The sequence below is a fragment of the Nomia melanderi genome, chromosome 5 (genome assembly GCF_051020985.1).
Source record: "Nomia melanderi isolate GNS246 chromosome 5, iyNomMela1, whole genome shotgun sequence".
NCBI classification, from domain to species: domain Eukaryota; kingdom Metazoa; phylum Arthropoda; class Insecta; order Hymenoptera; family Halictidae; genus Nomia; species Nomia melanderi.
Window position 1 is genome coordinate 16,719,303 of NC_135003.1, and position 20,800 is coordinate 16,740,102.

A 20,800-nucleotide genomic window follows, 5' to 3' on the forward strand; every position below is an offset into this window, starting at 1 on the left:
TAACAATGTATAACATACTCGGTCAACAGAGATGGCCAAAATTTCCCGTCGAACATTAGTCGTTCAAACGGAACCGCCGGGGATTCGTTCGAGACGAATAATTCGCGTGACTTTCGAAGTCAGAGTAGAATCGCAGTTCGTTCGAGCCTCGTCCATTAATGAATTTCAATCTATATCACAACGATTTTGTCCATCTCTGGCGAACAAAGATGCCATTCATGCTACGCGCATCATCTTTACGCTGATAGTACTCGGATCAACTAGCGTAGGACATTTGTACATTGCGCTATTGCCATAGTGATGAATCTAATGATATTGCGAATACGATTGTGCTGCATCTGACAAATAATTCTAAGGTACGGAGCTGAAATAAATTTGTTTACGGAAGGAAATCGCTATTTTCCGGCTGGGCATACCTAACGGTCATCGTTCGATGAAAAGCGATTCGAGCCGATCGTTCTTCTATTGTACTCGATGTCGATCGCAGCGGCACAAACTTATTGGAAAACGGGAAAGGGTTTCGCCAAGCATAATAGAAGACTGAGAGCTAAATGGCCGGCCGACGAATCGCGCGAGACACGGTCTATTCTGCTTGGATGTCCGGGACACCTGTCGCGGAAACATTTGTACGATTTTTTATACGCGTAACGAATTTTCAAACGGTATTGGATAAGATTAATCGTCAAGGGCATTCGATATGCTTATGTCTCTTCTCCATAGTTCTGTACCCGACGTTCGTATTTTTCCATCCGTAGAAACTCGTTCGGAAAATTGTTCCCCGTTTGCTTAGATAGTCTCGAGTCAGGTCAGAAATCGGCATCGACTTTCTTCCGTTCGAACTGGGATTAAATGAACAATCACGCTTGGTGCAAGTTGTATTCTGATAGAATTGTTCAGCTATACGTTATCTGATAAGGAAGTGATTAACACGAAGTCAACTTTAAATGAGTCGCGGAAGCGAATGCGGTCCAAAAAGAAACATTGAGGAAATTCATGTTTTGGCTTCTGAAATGATTATACATATTATACGTAATGATTATACATAGAAAGAAGGGACTGCTGACTTAGAAACGAAGAAACGAGTGAATCCTTTATTAATTATGAAGAATATTATTCCATGAAAATTGACAGAAATCGAAACATTCTGTACGACTCAAACGTTGACTTTAAAAACATTTCTGAAATATTACGACTGTCAGTATGAATAGTTTTCTGAAGGAAGCAACTCGAAGTTCCCTTCGAGTATTTGGATGTCAATTATATCAAGTCGAACCTTGTCTTTAACACTAGACTTACCGAGCATTTAATACGATTAATATGCAATTCCTATAAAAATTGTAACAATAGATTATTTTCAGTTTTTTCAGACATTCATTATAGTACTCAAGTGGAACTATTTTCAAAATCATTTCGAATATTCAATGCTTCGAAGATATCAATAATTGCCAAACAAAAAAATCGAAACCAGTCATTTCGACTGGTACGGTAGGTCTAGTGTTAATTAAGGAAATAGATGACCTTTTTTGACCGGACGCAAGAGAGTTAATACGTGTACGAGCAAATGTATTCTGTCTAATGTACTGGGTGTCTCGTTTGATCTTACTGCTTGAAATGCTTTCTCCGTTACGTCGCTGGTACCGAAAAAGATCCAGATCATTCGAAGTTCCACGATGAAAAAAGATACTCAATAGAAACGTCGATAGTGACGGGAACCCGTTACACGATCGAATCAACCGGGACACCTTGTATGCAATGAATCAGCGGCACCTACTAACGTTCCTGTGATATTCTATGCGACTGATGGGTTTAAGATGCGACGAATCACAACCGTTAATTTTGTACCACCGGCGGAATCGGCCGGTTTTTACACCGATCGACCTTCTACTTACATGTGCGACCCGCAATTTTTCGTTTCGACCTCGCGAACAACCTTTACCATTTGATACGCATGTATATCGGGTTGTAACGTATGAATTGTCCGATTTCGTTAACTTGGAATTAACACAAATTCATTAGTAACCTATATTCTTCATCAAAATAACAATCATCGGATTCTACACATTTGTTCGACAAGATTCTAGTTTACATTTCCATTTTCATAAAAATCCGGCGTTCTAGTATTGGTAAATTCTTCAACGTCTTCAACGTTTGCTCGATTTTTTAAGGTTTCTTCTTTGAGGAAGCGATTTGAACTTTCAACACTAGAACTACCGAGCATTTAATACGCAATTCCTATAAAAATTGTAACAATATATTATTTTCAGCTTCTTCAGGCACTCATTATAGTACTGAAATGAAACTATTTATTTTCAAAATTATTTCGAATATTCAATGCTTCGAAGATATCAATAATTGCCAAACAAAAATATCGAAACCAGTCATTTTGACTGGTTAGTTCTAGTGTTAAACAAACACGCGAACATATGAAGTTTCGTAATTCAACTTCAACTTTTGCACCGTTATTCGACACGTGTGTTCGAGCATTATCGCGGAGGAAAATCGGCACTTTCGATCGAACAAACGAAACTTCACCCCCAAAAGTTATATAGAAAATATACCAAGAAATGTCAGTGTCAATGCTGATCAACGAAAATCGAATGCTTCATGTATTACAACCTGATACTTCGGTTTATGGGCGTTTTTATCGGAACGTTCTCGCGGCGTGAACGTTAGACGAGACTATCCGGTGCGAAATCGCGTTTTTTATAAACATTTCTCGCGGATCACGTTCTGCCGAGGCGTGGCTCGGCGAGTCACGGTGTCCTTTGAGTTGTCGATGGAGATCGCTTCGGAGGAATCTACGACGACGAAAGTATTCTGCCGGATCAATGAGTTTTTACGAATGAGATTGCTTACACCCCGTAGACGTAGCGATAAAGGTATTTTACATAGCTTAACGATTAGCGATCTGTATAGACCTTGTTAAACCGTAATGTTTCGATGAGTAGCCTGTGTGTAACGGAGCGGTATGTTTCGTCTATGTTTGTTTAACGATAGCCGAGCGTTAATTGCACTGGGTGAGTCACGAGATACAAAACGTTCGGCTGTGCCCTCGCCGGAGCAATAATTTTCATCTAACAACGTGTCTCCGTTTGCAGAAACACTTTGTCCACACTTCATTTGAATATTCATTATCTCCCGATGAAATATCGATGGAATTACTCACCAACGTAAAGAAACAATTTCCGCAAATTAACCCTTTGCACTCGAGTTTTGCCTGGAAATATTCAACATTCTCCAACGATATACTCGACATCGTTCGAAACTAATTCAACGATAATTCACAGATAAATTAAGCAACTATTTTACCTCAATATTTCACATTGCAATAGAAAGCTTCATTTAAAGTACTAAATATTCACTTCATAATTTTGCAGTGTCAAATCGAATGACACCTCTCGAGTGCAAAGGGTTAAGAAACTTTTATTTCGGTGATCAATGTGTTATCCAGGAAGAATTTAATATTGAACTTGATTTCTTATGATTTTGCTGTCAAATGAAATGGTGATAGTGGCATCTGAAGTACTATATAGAAATTATTCTAATTCCTCGGTAGTTCTAATGTCGATCGAACATTTATCCGTTGCTTCAGCGAGGACGCAGCTTCGCGTTTCCTCCGAGCCGCCAAGGCCCACCGATGCTTTGTTGTTTAATTGTAGCTCACCGCGACGACTGAATCCACTTTTATCGATGATCAATACCGATTAATTAAACGATCTAGTATTCTCGATGTAAGGAACCGTTCTCCACTTCCGGTTGCGAGCCGAGTCTCCCGCGCGGTACCGATTCACGGTCTCGAAGGCGAAATTCTAGAAACACGACTGAGAGGAACGCATCTCGGCCTATTTTTTCACGGAAATTTCGGTAGAAGGAGTCCCTTTCTATTCTTAATCGTCGCACAAAGATTCTCCTGGCTACGGTATTAATTAACGGTGTAGAGATCAACCCGTCTGTTGAATATCGGAACCACGCGCCATCTTGAATCGCGTTTCGTGCCTCATTAGCCTTCGTCGCTTGAAATTCATTAATTTCCATGCAAATTTACGATTCTGTGGCTTCGATCAAAGAGGTGCAATCTTCGTGAAGATAAAATTAACGCGTTGCAATGTCAATAAAAATAAAAATTCCTTAAATAACAATACAGATTGAAACGCAGTTTCACTCGGTCGTTTCCATTTCTTAAAAATCAGTTTTCTATTAAAATTCAATGTAATCACCATCGAGTAACAATTGTTTCGTTTTATTATTCAAAATTTCTCAACGAAACTTTCTGTCGTTAACAAAAATTCGAAATTCTCCGCACGGAACGTGTTCACGAGGCGCGACCGCAAAGTTTACGGATAGTGGTTCAACGGCTTCAAACTTCGAACCTCGCGACAGAGGTCGAACGGTGCTGAGCGACCGGAAGCGGAAGAAGCAGCGGCACGCGACGAAGTTCAAATCGATTTCACGGCGATCGTCGTTCCCGCGGGGCCGCGCGCGATTTTCCACGTTTTTTGTACCTTTCGAGGAAAACAGGAAGAAAATGCAGGGAAAAAAAATGGAGGGAGGGGAAAGGGCGAGACGAACAAATAGAAACATTGTGAAACCAGGGCCTACCACCGCCGTCTCCGAGGAACCACTCGTTGTCTCGCGAGTTTTTGTAAATTAGAAATTTACCGCTACGTTTAAGGACCGACGTGAGATTTTCGGAATGCCTCCGCGTTTCCGGGCTGCGGATTGCGTGCGCTCGAAACGGAGCTTCGAGGGAACCTTTCCGGAAACGTTCGATCGTTACTTCGGCTCTCATCTGTCCAGAATTCGAATCGAAAAGGAACGAACTTCATTTTAACTCGAAATTCTAACGATTTCCGTTCTAAAGAAAATTGAAATTCAAGAGCGTCGTCCGTTGAGATCGCAACGATCGACGAGACTCCAACGGCACGTTTCGAAGGTATTTTGTAAACAACGACGAGGACTTGGAAAGAGAATGTTACCTTTCTTATCGAGGACTTCATTGGCGCGATAGAAACATTACAAACGCACGGGTATATCTGCAGTCCGTTCATTGTCGTAACTTCTTTTCCCGTTTTGTTTCCGTTCGAACGTGTAACGGAGGAATTAAGGTTAATTACGTGTAGCCTTAGATTTTGTATGATATTCACTTCGCGGAGGAGGATTGCGCTAAAGATAAAGAAATATATTATATATATTGTATCTATGAAATGTACGTGTAACAGAATGAAAGGAAAATGTTGCCGTTCGCCGGTCTGACCAGCGCGATCGACGAACGGTTCAACGGAATGATATGTAGCGGCGCTGATCATCGAATCATCCTTTTTGTATGAAATTGGAAAACGACGAAAAAAAATGACGACGACGACGACGAAGACGACGACAAGAGAGAGAGAGAGAGACACGCGAAAACGAAACAGAAATGAGAAAGAGTCGAGAGAGGAAGTTGACAAATTGTAAAGCGATATCGGTAACGGTGCACTTCGATGTGAAAGGAAATACACGACACAATAATGAGCCATACACGCAATTTGAGTTTTCCACTTCCTCCGCCTCCTCGTCCCCGCCTTTCCATCCCTGCTGGAGGCGAAGCTTACGGTACGCCGTTTCAATACCGATCTCAGTTCGTTTTCAAATATCGTTCACAGTTTTGCTTCACGTCACTCAAACATCTAGGACGCCATTTTTCATGTAAACTCGAGCATCAGTCTCTTGGTAACGTAACAAACGAACCGAGTTTTGTTACGTTTATGAAAGACAAGAAAGATACTGCAATCTTTGCGAAGAATGACCTTTTCATTTCTGCTTTATTAGAACCGATTCGACTGAGAACTTTCGACGAGCTTCTCGAAATCGATTCGTTTCTCCCATTTTGCGTAACTCTAAAGAGCCATTCTGTGTCTTGATTTAAGATAATTAAGAAATTTTGTAATTTTAATCCAGAAATCGAAGTTTGGATCATGTAGTAGAGGTAATTCATTGCTCGGACGATCTATCCTCCATCGTAACTAATCATTCCGCCCTAATAACAAGATTCTTCTCTGAATTCTTCGTTCCTGATATTTTATATTCCCAGTACAATCACAATTATGCTCCATTTCGAAACGAAACAGTTCGAAGCCGACGTATTGGTGTCCAACGAGTAATGATACCCTTTTCGAGTGATGCCGTGCCCGATCGGGCGAGGGGAATTCCTGATTATCATTTTCAGTTCGGCGGAACTGTTCATTTTCGTCTGCGCGGTTCGCTGTACCGTTAAGCGCGCATAAAACACTAGTGACTCGAATGTTGTCGATATTGTTATTTCCCCCGAAGGGAATAACGACCACCGATCAACTCGGAAAACCGCGAGGTTATTATATTAGCCTCGTTCGTTGGTAAAAAAGAAATGTTAACGAAAATAATATTATCCTCTGGACGCATTATTAACGACGGGACAATGTCAGGTGGACGGGTATAATTAAAGAAAATCGCGGGTTGTCGTCTAACGGCTTCCCCCGGGACCACTCAACGAACCGCGCAACCGTACGTTCATCTTGAACAATTTTTACGACGGGAAATTACAGTATCAGCCTGGGAATAAAAATTGGAAATTTTCAATAATAACAGGGGACACATTCTTTGGAACGTTGTCTCGTCTGATGGGACCGCTGCACGTTTCTTCGATTCGATTCTAATTGCACCTTGTCCGACGCACGTTCGAGCCGTTCGTTTTATTTATTTTCCAGAGTCTCCTAACGACCGGCGTTCAGACAGGTAGACTCGAGTTTTCATACAAGTGTAATTGATATCTTAATTTGAGGATCATTCAATCTTCTTCTGTATAAACTGTGGTTACCGTGTAACTTGTACAATTACCGTGTAATAATTACTCGAACAGCTCGGAGACAAGAGAAGCACGGATATCGTTGCACGTTAATGTCGTAATTCGATGATTACCGTGTACTAATTGCTTGAACTGTTCGCGGACAAGAAAAATGCACGGATATCATTCTACGGTAATTTAAATAATTCGACGAAACAACTCCCCGGAATTGCGCTCGGGATAATTAGCAGACACTCGCCGGGTGGCGAATGAATTGAACAATCAGGAGCGAAAGGAATACCGTACATTTAATATCGCGGAATTCCACGCGGGAGCGTGTAATTTCTGTTGCCCAATTACTCGGTGCAACGTATTTTTAGTACAGTTACATGTAACGCCGAAGTCTCGCGAGAATGTAACGCATCGCGTCTGGTCCGTCGCGCAAGTTTCCTTTTAACGACGAGCAACCGGAACGAAAGAAACCGAGGCGCCTGTCGGAACAAAGGGAACCAGGTTTCTGGCGCAGGCTTTGATTAAACCAAATCAACGACCGAGTCAATCTATCGTTCGGGAATCCATTTTACGCCGTTCTTTCCTTGGTGAACCTATCGTTCTATTTTTCTTTATACTTGGTGCACATTACTTGTACTCTGGATATTACTTTTAGCTTAGATTCACTGGATAGTATTAAAATCTCAATTTTAGAATTTTTGAATTTTAGAATTTTCAAATTTTCAAAGCTTTGAAGTTTTTAAGTTCCGAAGTTTTAAATTGTCAACGTTTTTAAGTTCCAAAGCTTCAAAGTTCTAAGTAATCAAGTTCCAAAGCTTCAAACCTTAAAATAATCAAGTTCCAAAGCTTCAAAGTATCAAACAATCAAGTTCAAAAGCTTCAAAGTTTCAAACAATCAAGTTCCAAAACTTCAAACCTTCAAATAATCAAGTTCCAAAGCCTCAAAGTTTCAAACAATCAAGTTCCAAATCTTCAAAACTTCATATAACCAAGTTCCAAAGCTCCGAATCTTCAAAAACTCAAAAACCGTAATGAAATATTCATTTACGACGGGGCCACGAAGCAAACGCATATTTTAATCCCTTACTCTCAGATCCTAGCTGGTTCATTGTACCGTTTCCATTATTCCTGCGGATCACGTAATGATGGTCCGCGACATTATAATAAAACTGGCCGATAACAATCGAGCAGAATTTCGCGGTAATAATTGACGCGGAACGGAAACTGTACCTGAAGGTTTCGTTCCGACGTTGTTCGGTACGGATGATGCGGTTTGGTGATTTCGTCGACCGGAGAATGCACGGGCGCCATTGATACGCATTCAGGCTTGTCTCGTCTGCCGCGTCTGTTAGATCTTCGTTTCACGAACACGTTCCATTCTCGAATTGTCACCGAACAAGACAAAGCTTCGGGGAATTGGAAAATTGGCAAATAAACCGCGAGAAGCTTTCCTTCTTTCCTGGAACTGTACAGTTGCAATGTTCATGCGAGTCAGAGGAGCGTGGCTCTCGTAAGGATAACGGAGAATTTGAGGCCTATTTGGTTCCGTTATGGATCAGCTTGTTTCACCGGGGTTGCATGGCAAAATGTTGCTTGATTCTCGATTGAAGAATATAACGGATGTGCCCGAAACCGCGTCTAGATTCGTCGGCCACCGGACAATCAGGTTTTCGTGTATGCACGTAATACATCGGGGACATCAACGCCGGGCTAGGAAGATGGCCGGTCCTTATTTCGTATTCTCGTCGGTCCGTTTTCGTTCCGAGAAGGAGTTCGTCGACGAAACGTGTTTAACCGTTCTCCTAGACACCAGAACTATCTAGCATCTAACACGATTCGACGTATACTTCATACGAAAATGATAAAAATACATCTTCCTCGAGTTTCCATTAATATTTCTTACGCGCAAGCGAAACCATTAGGTTCTTAACTGATTTCCGGCATTTAGCGCGTTTACAATTCCAGTAATTGGAAAACAGGAAGATTAAAACGTGTCAGTTCGATTGGCAATGAAGTTCTGTCATTAATCTATCAACAGACGAATTTACTCGTCATTCGTATTCTCCCTGATCATCGAATGACTCTCCAGTTTCTCTTTGAACGCGTTTTCGTCGGGTTTAACGCGATAACGGTGACGGTTGTGCGGAATTATGCAGTTTTCATTTTATTCGTAGCTTTATGGTATCGTGATATTCGCAGTAGCGCGATGCACTGCCTGCCCACGTTTCCTCTTGTAAAACGTCCATTTAACGAAGTCTCGACGATGACCAGCCGCTCGGAAAAAAGAACATGTCCGGGCGTTTTGTGGAACATATGGCGAGTTCCTCAGTGGATGATGGTCTTCCACATACGAGCAGAATTCCTCGATGACTTGGTGGGGAACATAGTGACTGAGGAACTCCTTGCAGTTCATCCCCGCTAGTATAATCGCGAATATGCTCGCCGCGAGCGTTCCGCGCGTACACACGTGACATAAAAACGTTTCTTAAACAAACACGTAACAATTCCTTCGCGTGTCTATCTCCGCGCGATTAAACATCTTCGAGTAAACATTACAACAGCGACATTGGCATAATTCCGCGTCTGAATACGCAGATTGACATAGTGGCAACTATCGCCGATATCATCAGATCCTTACAAAACAAACACACCAGTGACAGTGTCCCGTTTTTCATCATGACACAGAGGAACGTCCAAAAGACAGACTGCCCCGCATTGTGAGGAACCGTGTCATCGTTCGTTGTACCTAATTATTGAAAAATTTCCAGGGGACCGCCGGTTTTCGAAATTCGTTCCATAAATAGCGAACGCGCGGGAGACATTAATGGATTCAAGATGGATATCGGTAGGAGAATGAATCTGATTTGTCTCGCTTTGGTGATGCTGAAACTCGCTCGCGCGAGAATGCAAGGAACTGGCGAGTCGAGCGGCGAGTACCTGCACAAAGCGATGATGGAGCTGCAGGAGTTCAACGTTCCTCCCCCGGTGAACGTTTACAATCAGCTCTGGAGCAACGGCTACGAGAACGCGGCTCACAGTGGGAAACAGGATCACCCGGTGCAGAGGATCAACATGAACCCCCGGCAGAAGTATAAAAATCAAAGCTACAACATCCTGATCGGCGGAAGTCCGGACGTGCATCGGTACGATGGAAGTTTCCCCGGTTATCATCAGGCGAGTGGAAATTCTAATTACGCGATGTTCTTTCCCAGTGTAATCTAATCGTTCGGAAAGAGGGAAACAATCTAAACATTCACGCCGCGATAGAATATCTCGGATTACGTAGGTTATCATCCGCCACGCGTATCGTTCGTTGAAGAGTGATTCACTATTTCCTCTAATGATTCATAGAATAACAGTTTACCTGTTTAAAAAATCATGAATATCACATTGTTACTTTTCAGTAACGCGTTTCCCATTCTGTTCCAGCCTCACGAGTTCGCCATTAAAGCGCAGGACCCGGAAGTGCTGGGGTTCACGCGGGCGGAACTGGCGTCGATGTACAAAGACGCGTTGCAAAGGGGATCGTCGGTCAGCTTCTCGAGCTTGACGAACGCTTTGGCGTCCGGCGAGATTCCTCAGGTGACGCAGACTCACGTGGAATTCCCGGTTAAGTCTCCCAGCTACCAGTATTATTTCTTCCCGTTGAAGAGCTTCATGTCGGAGTTCAAGAAGGACCATGGCTACAAGACAATCGTGAGTTGCGCTAGCGTCGATAGCGAAATTCTGGGAGTAACGTGAACTCGTCGATGAGAAAAGAACGAGGAATGATAAATGATAAATGTTAATCGTTTTGCAGCCTATCTCCGCGTTCCCGCACGCGCCGGCCGCATTGCCCAGCACTCCGTCGCTGTTCACGTCGAACCCTCTGTTCGTAGCCATAAGCACCTTCGTCACCATGGCGGTTCTCTTCATGATGAGCGTTTTATTTTTACCAAAGTTCCCCTTAATCGAGACGCTGCTGCACTCGCGGGAAATCCAGGACGATTTTCTTCACTTGTCGAACGCCATTGTGAACGCCATCGACCGGTACAATCTGCTGGAGGCCCTCAAAGGACAGCGCGTGGAGTATATGAGGTAGCTCCGTGACATGGCATACAAGTATTCTAGGATAAACGATGACACTCGAGAGTTTAGTACAGTTGTTCGTACTGGTAGTTCCCCTTAAGTTAATCGGACTGCAGATCTTTATACGAACTTCGATTTTCATGGGTGAATCCGTTGTTGGTTAAATTGAAGATGAAATAAAAATGTTATTTGATCAGTTTATGAGTTTGCGTATGCCATAAACGTATAAACGTCTGCAATCTATCCTTAGATTAATGTCTGTAAGGTACAAACGAAGATGAAGTCATATAACGTGTATTTTTTAACATGTATTTAATGATAACATTTGATCAATATTTAGTAAAATCTTCACAAGAAACAACAATAAACTAAACAAAACAAGTTTTATTTGATAACATCATTATACACTACACTTTTTTATTCTTAGAAAGAAATGTAATGTTTTACAATTTATTTTTTTTTCCCATATTTTGTTTTTGTACATAAATATCAATAAATCGTATGAAAATTAATAACTAGAGATATGCTCGAAATAATACAACATTAAACGTTACTATAAACATCTACAAATATTGTGCATCTTTGTAACTATATTATGATAAAGAAAATAGGGATAAGTTTATATATATTTGATCTGTCTGGGGAATGTATATCCAAGAGTTATGTTTAAATTTGTAATAAAGAAGTTAGGTACTCTTTTAAACTTTGCTATGTGTAGATTTATGCTTTGAAAAATTAAGACTACATAAAGTATATGGATCTGTACAGTATTAAGAATATAAAGGAAGGCACACTTTGGAGTAATACCTGTAAGCTCATTACACGTTACTCGTTTTACATACTATTTTCATCTCTTCTTATAATCAGTCTGTCCGATTAGCGGCGGAAGGCGCTTGTTCTGCTGCTTTCCGTTTTAATACCTGACGTTGATGCTCGTATTCGAAATCTTCTTCGGTTAAAGTTAATTTCCGGATCTACTTATTAAAATGGTACGAAAAGATAAAAAATAATTAAATCGTATTGTCGCTGGATCATGTTCCTAAACAGCTGTATCAGAAACCGGAAGCTGTTCGGAACTTCGTTCTAATCGCATCTAGAAAACAATCTACCTGATAGACCAAAGCTTCCTCTTCCATAATTTGCTGAGGAGGATTTCTTAATACTTGAAGTGTTTCATAGACTGTTGGACAACGCTTAACTAATGATGCACGACCCAAGCTGCCTTTTAACAATACTAATCCTACTTTAAATATAACTTTAACCCCTTCACAGAGAAACATATCCCATACTCGTAAAATACTTTCCCATGGCAGTGTTCGCGTATAAACACATAAGAACCATTCGGTCATATACAAAATCGGATCCATCTTTTGTTTTTTCTAGAAAGATAAAGATATATGAGCATGTGTATTTGTTGCGTATCGTGTCGCGTCTAATCGTAGAACAATTGAATGAAATTTTTTAAAAGAGACCTATACAAACCAAGTGTTTATAAGCAATAGGAGATACTCTCTTCAAAAGAGCAAACAGTATATCTCCATCACGCAGTAACGTTTCCATCCCCTGACTATAATACCCGATAAGATATTTGTCACATATTGCAACTAGGCACCAAAACGCTTGTACTGCTGGCATATGCATCAACAAAAATGCAGCAATAGGTGCTTGAGCTTGACAATAACCAACTTTACTATTTAAAATGGAATACGCTTTCAGTACTTTGAATAATTCTTCCTGTCCGTGAGCTTCACTGATAAACATTACATGATGGGGAAATTGTCTATGGAGATCCTTTTTAATGTCATCTATATATTTCGGATCACCGGATCGTTCCACTAGCTCTTCGAATAAATTTGGATTTGTATCCATCAACAACTGACCGCCGCACAGATTTAACCAGGCACGAAGTCTTACTGATGGCGGTATACCCTTTCTGCATCTTTCCCTGACTTTGCGGTAATTTGTGTTCATGAAGTAACTCCAATTGTTTAACATCTGTATCCATTTCCTTTCCCTCCTTAACATTACCTCTGGTGGTATTCCTTGTTTTCCAAGGCTAATATTTTACACAAACATTAATTTCATTAACATGTACCTACTAATATTGCATTAATAGATGATCCGTGGGCATCTTAAAATTGTTGCCAATACAAGAAATAGCTCGAATACAAAATATGTATAATAATATTAATATAATTTATCAATAATCCACAAGTATTATGCACAAAAAATTTATTTTGGAGACTAAGCAAAGTCTAATTTTTTGAAAATGTTACCTGTCTGTGCTGCAGTTGGAATCCTGAAGAAAACCATGTCGATCAACCTTTGAGCCTTCAAACTTATCACTTTCTGTCTCAGCATCCCCATTATGCGATCCTGAGGACGCCATAGCATTTTTTCAATCGTCTAAATTAAAGAAATACAATTAATCTCCATGGCAGATACATGAAACAACTGTCATAGGACAGCAATAAGTACTCAATTAGAACACTCAAAGAAAACCGTGCATACTAATGATGAACAATTCAATTAACATTATTTCATCCTGATGCCATCACGAACGAAGGAACGCCCCGCGCAAAAGCCAACGAGCCAACGATTTCGAAACTGGAATGTACGTGCCATCGAATTCCGTCATTCGATGATAAACATCATAAAACAAACGTTTAATATTCGACCGCATGATAGCAACGTTTTCCGTGTGCGAACCCGTACCCTGACAATTCTAATTCGGTGCTCCGTGTTTTATTCACTTACAACATTAAAAACATGAAAAACGATCCCGTATCTCTACACGACTTGCAACTGACAGTTGACAGTTGACCGCCAACGTGGTCCGGAACATAACACGCTCATAATCGTAAGATATCAACGTTCCACAGAATCGTATGATAAAGCACCGTTCCACAACGCCCGAAAAGATTCGTGTAACGAATTACAATCATTTGTACGTGTCAGAGGCTAGAGAGCTCTCGTCTCCGCTTGATAACTAACATCGACGCACCGCCTGTATACGTATGCTTGCAATTATTTACTTTCACATTGTCACATTAACAACGAGTGGGCGTACCATGAGAAACAACTACCACCTACCATTGATGATACGCAAAACTTCTGTTTACCAAACTGCAACGTACGGGACGTTCGATGCGCATCATCTATATCAACAATGTTCCCGTTCTGTCATTCGGAACAACGATGTTCCGTGCAGAAGTTAAAATTCATTGCCCTGTTACAGCACATAACGGAGGTTTTTCTTATTTCCGTATATAGTTCTCCGCGGCTCGTCTACCAATTGGACAGTTCCGTTCGAGCGTTACCTTCGTCCAATGGTAGCGGCGAGTTAAAAGTAACATTAACTATGCCTTAATCGGAGATAATGAACGCGGTGCATTTGTTAGCTTCAATTTCCTCGCAGGTGAGCGACCAGTAGTTAAATGATCGAGATAAAACTTCAAAGATTTTCGAAGGGAACGAATGGTCCTTGATGAATAATTCAAATGGGAAAACTTATTTTATGGTTTCGTAATGCTCGCGGGTATGCGTGGCATCCTACGGAGGATCGGGAACACATGAGCAAAGAAAAAAATATACCCCGTTGGCTTTTTTTTATCGTCTATTAATACTGTTTCTAATATAATACCCGCTTAAAAATTATGTGTACCAGATTGTTCGATGAGAATTTCATTTCCTCACTAGCCGATAAAAATAATTTCGAACTTAGTTGTTTAACTAAAAATACTATCGGTTAACTGTCGCAGATTATACTGTATGAATATTTTACTTTCTCGATCTAAATGTTTTTATTGATGCTTCGTAATACTAGACTATACGTTTTATCTAATAATATCAGATTGTTCGTTGAAATCCGCGAAATAATGAAAGAAATTGAATTTCAATGTTTTCTCAATTTTTGCACACGTAAAACCGAATGTACTTAGATATCTGTCGTGCCATCTACGCCAAAACGTCCAAACTTCTGACACGGACATATTGTGAGAAATTTCCAAACTAGAATCGTCTGTGGCCCTCTGCTGGTAAAGTTTAAAAAACAACGCCATTCGAAGTTGAACGTTCGGTGGAGGTGTTGAGCTGTAACATCTGCAAACTCCAAAAAACTTTTGAAAAAGTGCTTGGTTATATAGAGTGCGTGATCGTTCATTTTTGTAGAACCGAACGGTTTCTTGAAGTCACTTCGACCACGCGGTTCGTTAGGCGAGAGAAAGCCGCGTTGCACGTAACTATTTAGTCGGTTGCGGTGTACCAAGATAATTCATAGTGCATAACCTCAAATTCAGTTTCGAAACTTGTTTCGCGAAACGATTCGATAGCGTGGGAAGATTTTGCGAAACATATTCGTCCTCGACGTTTCAATTTCTAACGGAAGGGAAAGGAGGGAGCGGCTACAGCTGCGGCTGCGGCTGCAGCTGCACCAGCAGGCTAATCCTGTATAAACGTACACGGCTTTGGAACGATTTCAGCACTCAGGAATAGCGTTTTCACAGATTAGAGAAGAAAGTAGGGAAAACAGTTCAGAGAGAAAAAGAGAATGAGTTCACAGCAGAGTCCCGCTGCACTCCAGCCAACGGTGGACCGTGAGAAGGTATATACATGGATCACGGAATTATCGAATCCTGAGACTCGAGAGAATGCCTTAATGGAATTGAGCAAGAAGCGCGAGGTGGTACCAGACCTGGCTCCCATGCTGTGGCACTCGTTTGGCACATCAGCCTCCTTGCTCCAAGAAATCATTAGCATCTATCCAGCCATTAATCCAGCCACGCTGACAGCGTACCAAAGTAACCGCGTATGCAATGCATTGGCCTTGTTGCAATGTGTTGCCAGTCATCCTGAAACGAGATCAGCCTTCCTCCAGGTAACATCTGTTAAAATTCATTTTTATGACTACTCTTTCTTTTCTTGTATTAACCACATGTTCATTCCATTTCAGGCTCATATACCTCTTTTCTTGTACCCGTTTCTGCACACCATAAGCAAGACACGACCATTCGAATATCTCAGGCTGACCAGCCTAGGTGTGATAGGAGCACTGGTCAAGACAGACGAACAAGAAGTAATCACATTTCTGCTCACCACTGAAATTATTCCTCTCTGTCTGCGAATCATGGAAAGCGGTTCAGAGCTGAGCAAAACAGTAGCCACGTTCATTCTGCAAAAGATTCTTCTGGACGACAGCGGTCTGTCGTACATCTGTCAAACCTACGACCGATTTAGTCATGTCGCAATGATTTTGGGGAAAATGGTGCTGTCCTTGGCCAAGGATCCGTCCGCGAGGCTACTGAAACACGTGGTCAGATGTTATCTAAGACTATCAGACAACGCGAGGTGAGCAAAGAAAATCTTCTATCCCCTTATCATCGTTGGAACACAGGATTACGTTTGGCGTTCCGTTGCAGGGCGTTATTGGCGCTCAGACAATGTTTGCCGGACCAGCTAAGGGACAACAACACCTTCGCGACGTGCCTGCAAGAGGATGCGTCTACTAAGCACTGGTTGAATCAGCTCTTGAGGAACCTGGAGAACGGCCCTCAGCTCGTGCCTCCAGCGCAACCCGGTCAGCAGGATCCTAGAACGATTGGCATGTCACCGCTCACGTGTTAACATATCCCGTTTTTAGATCTCAAACGGTAATCCGTTTCGCTTTCAATGAATTTCCTGGTTCGTTGGCCTCGTACCGTCTCCGCCTTTGTCTTCCAGTCGCGACCGGTCGCAAACTGCCACAGGTGTTGGACTGTTTCAGCCGACAGCGAGCAAAGGTGCAAGCTCTCGCTCGCTGTGCGTTCGCGCCCGTTCGAATCGTCGTGGAAACGAGCACGTCGGCGCAACGCTGCCCCCGAGAACCACGGAATCATTGATCTGTCGTGATGGGACACGACAGTGACGCGAAACTACGTAAATACTTCGAGGAAGGGGGATGAGATCCTTGTTCGATGAGGACAGTATGAACGCACCTTCAGTGAAAGTGTATTCGTTTTTCTTCATTCGTTTCTAGTTCTCTCTTTATTAGTTCGTTCGTATCGAAACAGTTTCTACGCGTTGATGAACGACGTGTTTCGCAATCGTTTATCTTGTAATAACTGTAATATGAAAATGTATCTATGTAAACATGTACGAATTTATGTGTATATACATATATATGTATGTATTTCTGCGTAGATTTGTATCGTCTCGATGGTTGCCATGGCTGTGTGTTCATTCCCCTCTCCTTCGTACCCTTGGAGTGGTGAGCGATTCATCGATCAAGATCCAATCGACACTTCCCTACGTTGTTGCGATCAATTGCGCATGCCGGTTGTTTCTTTACAGATTGTTCGCCGCGTCCATCCCGATCTTCTCTAGTTCCGCGTTGTCCTATGAAACAGTGGAAACTTAGGTGAACTGCGTGAACTGCGCGAGACCCCGGGAAACAATAATCCATCCGCACCTGCTGATCTACGGCGACCGTTTTGGATCGTAGGAAACCGCGTATCACCGGTGTGTACAGTTTCTCGTCGCCAGGCTTACGTTTGTTCAACCCGGTGAGCCAAGAGACGAGCAGTCCGACCAGTATCGCGGTTATAAAACCGACCCACGTGTACCAGAGATACGACATTCTGTAGAGAAAGAACGGCTGTTCCCTGAAAACGCGATAATCTCGGTGAATCTAGACAATCACGACGACTACGACGACGACGACGATGACGACGACCGTCGCCGCGTACCGTTCACACACCTGATTGCCGTCTCAACGATCAGCGTCAGATTGCCGACGCGGTTCTTCAGCAGTTCCGGGCAGCCCTCGATGGAGATCGGTTTTATGGGGAACACGATTTCCCCGTTGGACACCGCCGCCTGAGTGCCGAACGAGATCCAAGCGACCAGGTTCAAGCCTACCATGCCGCCGACCAACGCTCCCTGTTGCGGATGAACGCGATCTCGAAACAATCGGAAACAGGGAGACAGAGAGGGGGAGACGGGGAGAGAGCGTGAAAGCAAGATAGACGACAGTAATGTAATGGATTACGGAACGAAACGGGAAAACACTTACCGCGGAATTGGCGCAGGGGAAGAACATGCCTAGGGTAAACATTCCGAGCAACGGTCCCGCTGTAATACCCGACAGGCTCTTGCCGGCCTACGCGAGGAGATTGAAATGTCGAAAATTCGTGAGTCGGTGAGGAACTTGTATAAACAATCGAATACACGTAGAACGATTAAAGTAACTTTACCTGTATCAGTCCACCTAGCTTCTCCACGAGGAAAACCAGCGCCATGCAAACGGTGCCGATCGCCACCACCGTGGCTTTCATCGTTCGACTGGCCGCCACGTCCGAGAGGGAATTTCGCAGGCAAGGTTTTATCATGTCCTCGTATATCACGCCGGACATGGAGTTCAGACCGGTGGACATGGTGCTGGTAGGGGGATAAAGGATCGGTAGACGAGATCGAACGAAGACATGTGAAACTCACCTCAACGCAGCGCTGAAGACACAAGCGACGAACAGGCCGGGCAAACCTGGGATAGAAGCGGCCAGGTCCATTACGAAGAATGGCAGCAGTTGGTCCGACTTGCCTATTTGCTACGACGAAACGAATCGAGTCGGAGATCGCATGGAGAGTTGAGAAATGGCTGAAGAAAGTGCGAGTGATTAGTTACCTTGGTTATAACAGGGTCGCAGTCGTAGAACGTCGCGAACACGACCAGGCCCGTGTAGCAGCTCAACGAGACGATGGTTATGATACCGACTGCCATTATCGCGATCGTCCTGAGGAAAGGGGTAGAATGAAATATACTATCCGGACGCCTAGCCTCGGATCGCAGATCGTTCTATCAACGAGACGTCTGCTTACGCGTTCGCCATCTTCAGGTTCGGCATCGCCAAGCATCGCTGCACCATCGCCTGGTTCACGGAACAGGTGGCCAACCAGTTCAAGTAGTTGCCGACGACTACCGACCAAAAGGTGTGTCGCATCGTTGGGTCCAGGTCCATGCTGGAGGGACCGGGAAGACGAAATCAGAAGAGCGCGCGGAACGATAGCTCGCGGAGGCTTTCTTACTTGAAAAAATCGATTCTGTCCGTGTCGCGGTTCCTTTCCCAGACGCGATCGACTCCGCCTACCCGGCTCGTCCCGTAAATCGCGACGATGACCACACCTCCGAATATAACGATCGTCTGTATAGCGTCCGTCCAGACGACAGCTTTGAGGCCGCCCTACGACGAACGGATCCATGCGTGTGACAGTTGTTAATGATACGAGTATCCGGCGCGTGTGTCTCCGCCTTCGTCCTTACCAGAGTCGTGTAAAATATGCAAACCGCGCAGACCAGAAGGGCGATCGCGTGGAGATTAATACCTGTCACCTGATTGAACGCTAGCGCGGGAACGTATATCACCAGCGGGATGTAGAGCAGCTACGGGAACAAACTGTCCTTGAATTCGGATTCGCGCGCCGAGCCGCTGGATCGCTACCGCTCTCGCCGCTACTCACTCACCATTTTTATCAAAAATATCACGGAGCCCATCAGGCGGACGGCCTCGTTGAACCTCAGCTTCAGGTACTGGAACACCGATCGTCAACGTCTAGAAGCCTGTACGCGTCGCGACGCGCGTCGCCGGGTGCATGCATCGATACCTCGTAAGAAGAAGTGATCCCCAGGTCATAGAACACTGGCAGATACACGTAGGCCATCGTCAGCGAGACGAACGAGTCGGCGAACACCACGCACCAGAATTGCGTCCCGTAGACGTACATCTCGGCCGGCAGGCCGAGGATCGATATTCCCGATATGTAACTGAAAATCGTCCGCAACGTTTAAACGCCCAGGCCCGCCGAACCGTCAATTTTGTACCCTAACTGTCCGCCTTCGAACCTCCAACATCCACGACCTAACATCAATCCTCCAACGAGCAATAGAATAAACTACAATAACTGCACATAAACCCAGTGTCAAAACCGAGTGAAGCCCGACCAGACCGAAGGTGGAGAGAAGCGAAGTTCGCCAGGCACTCGCGTGCGTAGTCGTCATTAAGATATAGCAAGGTCGCTAATTAAACTTGCAAGCCAGACCCTAGACTCCAGAATCGGCAGCAATTGATGCCTCCGAACCTTGGGCCTCATCAAAGGTGCTGACCTCAGTTCCGGGTCCTAAGTAGCTCACAATTCCATCAACTCGCCCGTTCCCTCGCTGGAACGTGTCCGCTCTAACAGCTGAACCGATCCTCCTCGCTATATCTCGGTAACGACTGCGCGTTCGTTTAACGCGTCTCCTACCTGGCTATCAGGGACATGCTTATAGGGAAGATGGACATGTTCCGTCCACCCACCAAATACTCTCGGACCGCGTCGGTACTCTTTCTCGACTTGTACGCGTGGTAGACCCCGACGCCAGCGGATACTCCCAGCATTCCCGCGAACACCGCGGAATCTACGAGATCGAACGTCCGTTGCGTATCTTCGTCGGCCATATCTTCCGTCCAACTATCTCTCTCTCTCTGCTTCAAGGTACCAAAAAACGCGAACGTCCGAATCCCAGGTAAAACTGTCGTAGCCGGAGCGCGACGCGGACTTGCTCGGAAACAATACGGTTCTGATGCGAGCCGCGGAACCGTATACGAGCCGGACGATTGAACGAACCTCGCTCGGGGAGACGATTGAATAATTGGAGATTCCGTAGTTATCGTTCCCACTCTGCTTCCTCCATTACCTTCGTCGAGCGTCTCTCCGCTTCCTCTCGCGTATCCTCGACATTCGCGTCCGCCGCGATCGAGACGGCGCCGTTCTCGTTTCGCCGCTTCTAATCCGCGCGCGCGGTCGGCCGGCCGGCCGTCCCTGATCGGGCCGGGCCGGGCCGGGCCGGAGCGGCGCGGTTCTCGTCCTCGAATCCGCGGCGCGTGACAGATGGAGCGTGACAGGCGATCA

At 44.0% G+C, this 20,800-nt stretch overlaps 4 protein-coding genes across 10 annotated transcripts; 2 read left to right on the plus strand and 2 right to left on the minus strand.

The window, feature by feature from the left end:
- The first annotated feature begins 9,104 nt into the window (after positions 1-9,104).
- Positions 9,105-11,329, plus strand: LOC116424460 (uncharacterized). Its single transcript, XM_031970880.2, has 3 exons — positions 9,105-9,985; positions 10,241-10,507; positions 10,611-11,329. The coding sequence occupies exons 1-3, from the start codon at positions 9,647-9,649 to the stop codon at positions 10,890-10,892; spliced, it is 888 nt and encodes a 295-aa protein (XP_031826740.1). The 5' UTR covers positions 9,105-9,646; the 3' UTR covers positions 10,893-11,329.
- Positions 11,330-11,391: 62 nt separating this feature from the next.
- Positions 11,392-14,812, minus strand: wkd (TBC1 domain family member whacked). Of its 4 annotated transcripts, none has more exons than XM_031970873.2 (5): positions 14,544-14,812; positions 13,156-13,285; positions 12,362-12,935; positions 11,989-12,258; positions 11,392-11,853 (listed from the first exon to the last, which is right to left on the minus strand). In XM_031970873.2, the coding sequence occupies exons 2-5, from the start codon at positions 13,266-13,268 to the stop codon at positions 11,743-11,745; spliced, it is 1,068 nt and encodes a 355-aa protein (XP_031826733.1). In that variant the 5' UTR covers positions 13,269-13,285; positions 14,544-14,812; the 3' UTR covers positions 11,392-11,742. The 4 variants fall into 4 exon arrangements, with proteins under 4 accessions (XP_031826733.1, XP_031826732.1, XP_031826731.1 ...); XM_031970872.2 differs by lacking the exon at positions 14,544-14,812 and adding an exon at positions 13,391-13,623 and having other exon boundaries at positions 11,393-11,853; XM_031970871.2 differs by lacking the exon at positions 14,544-14,812 and adding an exon at positions 13,637-13,959 and having other exon boundaries at positions 11,395-11,853.
- Positions 14,813-14,901: 89 nt separating this feature from the next.
- Positions 14,902-19,821, plus strand: Rcd-1 (Required for cell differentiation 1). Of its 3 annotated transcripts, XR_012998714.1 has the most exons (6): positions 14,902-15,755; positions 15,831-16,225; positions 16,297-16,454; positions 17,057-17,123; positions 17,207-18,053; positions 18,118-19,821. XR_012998714.1 is itself a non-coding variant. In XM_076368085.1 (4 exons), the coding sequence occupies exons 1-4, from the start codon at positions 15,429-15,431 to the stop codon at positions 16,529-16,531; spliced, it is 894 nt and encodes a 297-aa protein (XP_076224200.1). In that variant the 5' UTR covers positions 14,904-15,428; the 3' UTR covers positions 16,532-17,055. The 3 variants fall into 3 exon arrangements, 1 of the variants encoding a protein (XP_076224200.1); XR_012998713.1 differs by having other exon boundaries at positions 17,057-18,053; XM_076368085.1 differs by lacking the exons at positions 17,057-17,123; positions 17,207-18,053; positions 18,118-19,821 and adding an exon at positions 16,518-17,055 and having other exon boundaries at positions 14,904-15,755.
- Positions 17,106-20,509, minus strand: LOC116424457 (sodium-coupled monocarboxylate transporter 2). Of its 2 annotated transcripts, XM_076368080.1 has the most exons (13): positions 20,153-20,509; positions 19,514-19,673; positions 19,374-19,439; positions 19,173-19,292; positions 18,938-19,092; positions 18,731-18,871; positions 18,537-18,645; positions 18,350-18,459; positions 18,109-18,292; positions 17,928-18,014; positions 17,613-17,794; positions 17,325-17,517; positions 17,106-17,251 (listed from the first exon to the last, which is right to left on the minus strand). In XM_076368080.1, the coding sequence occupies exons 1-13, from the start codon at positions 20,344-20,346 to the stop codon at positions 17,201-17,203; spliced, it is 1,752 nt and encodes a 583-aa protein (XP_076224195.1). In that variant the 5' UTR covers positions 20,347-20,509; the 3' UTR covers positions 17,106-17,200. The 2 variants fall into 2 exon arrangements, with proteins under 2 accessions (XP_076224195.1, XP_031826728.1); XM_031970868.2 differs by having other exon boundaries at positions 17,133-17,517.
- Between the last annotated feature and the right edge of the window lie 291 nt (positions 20,510-20,800).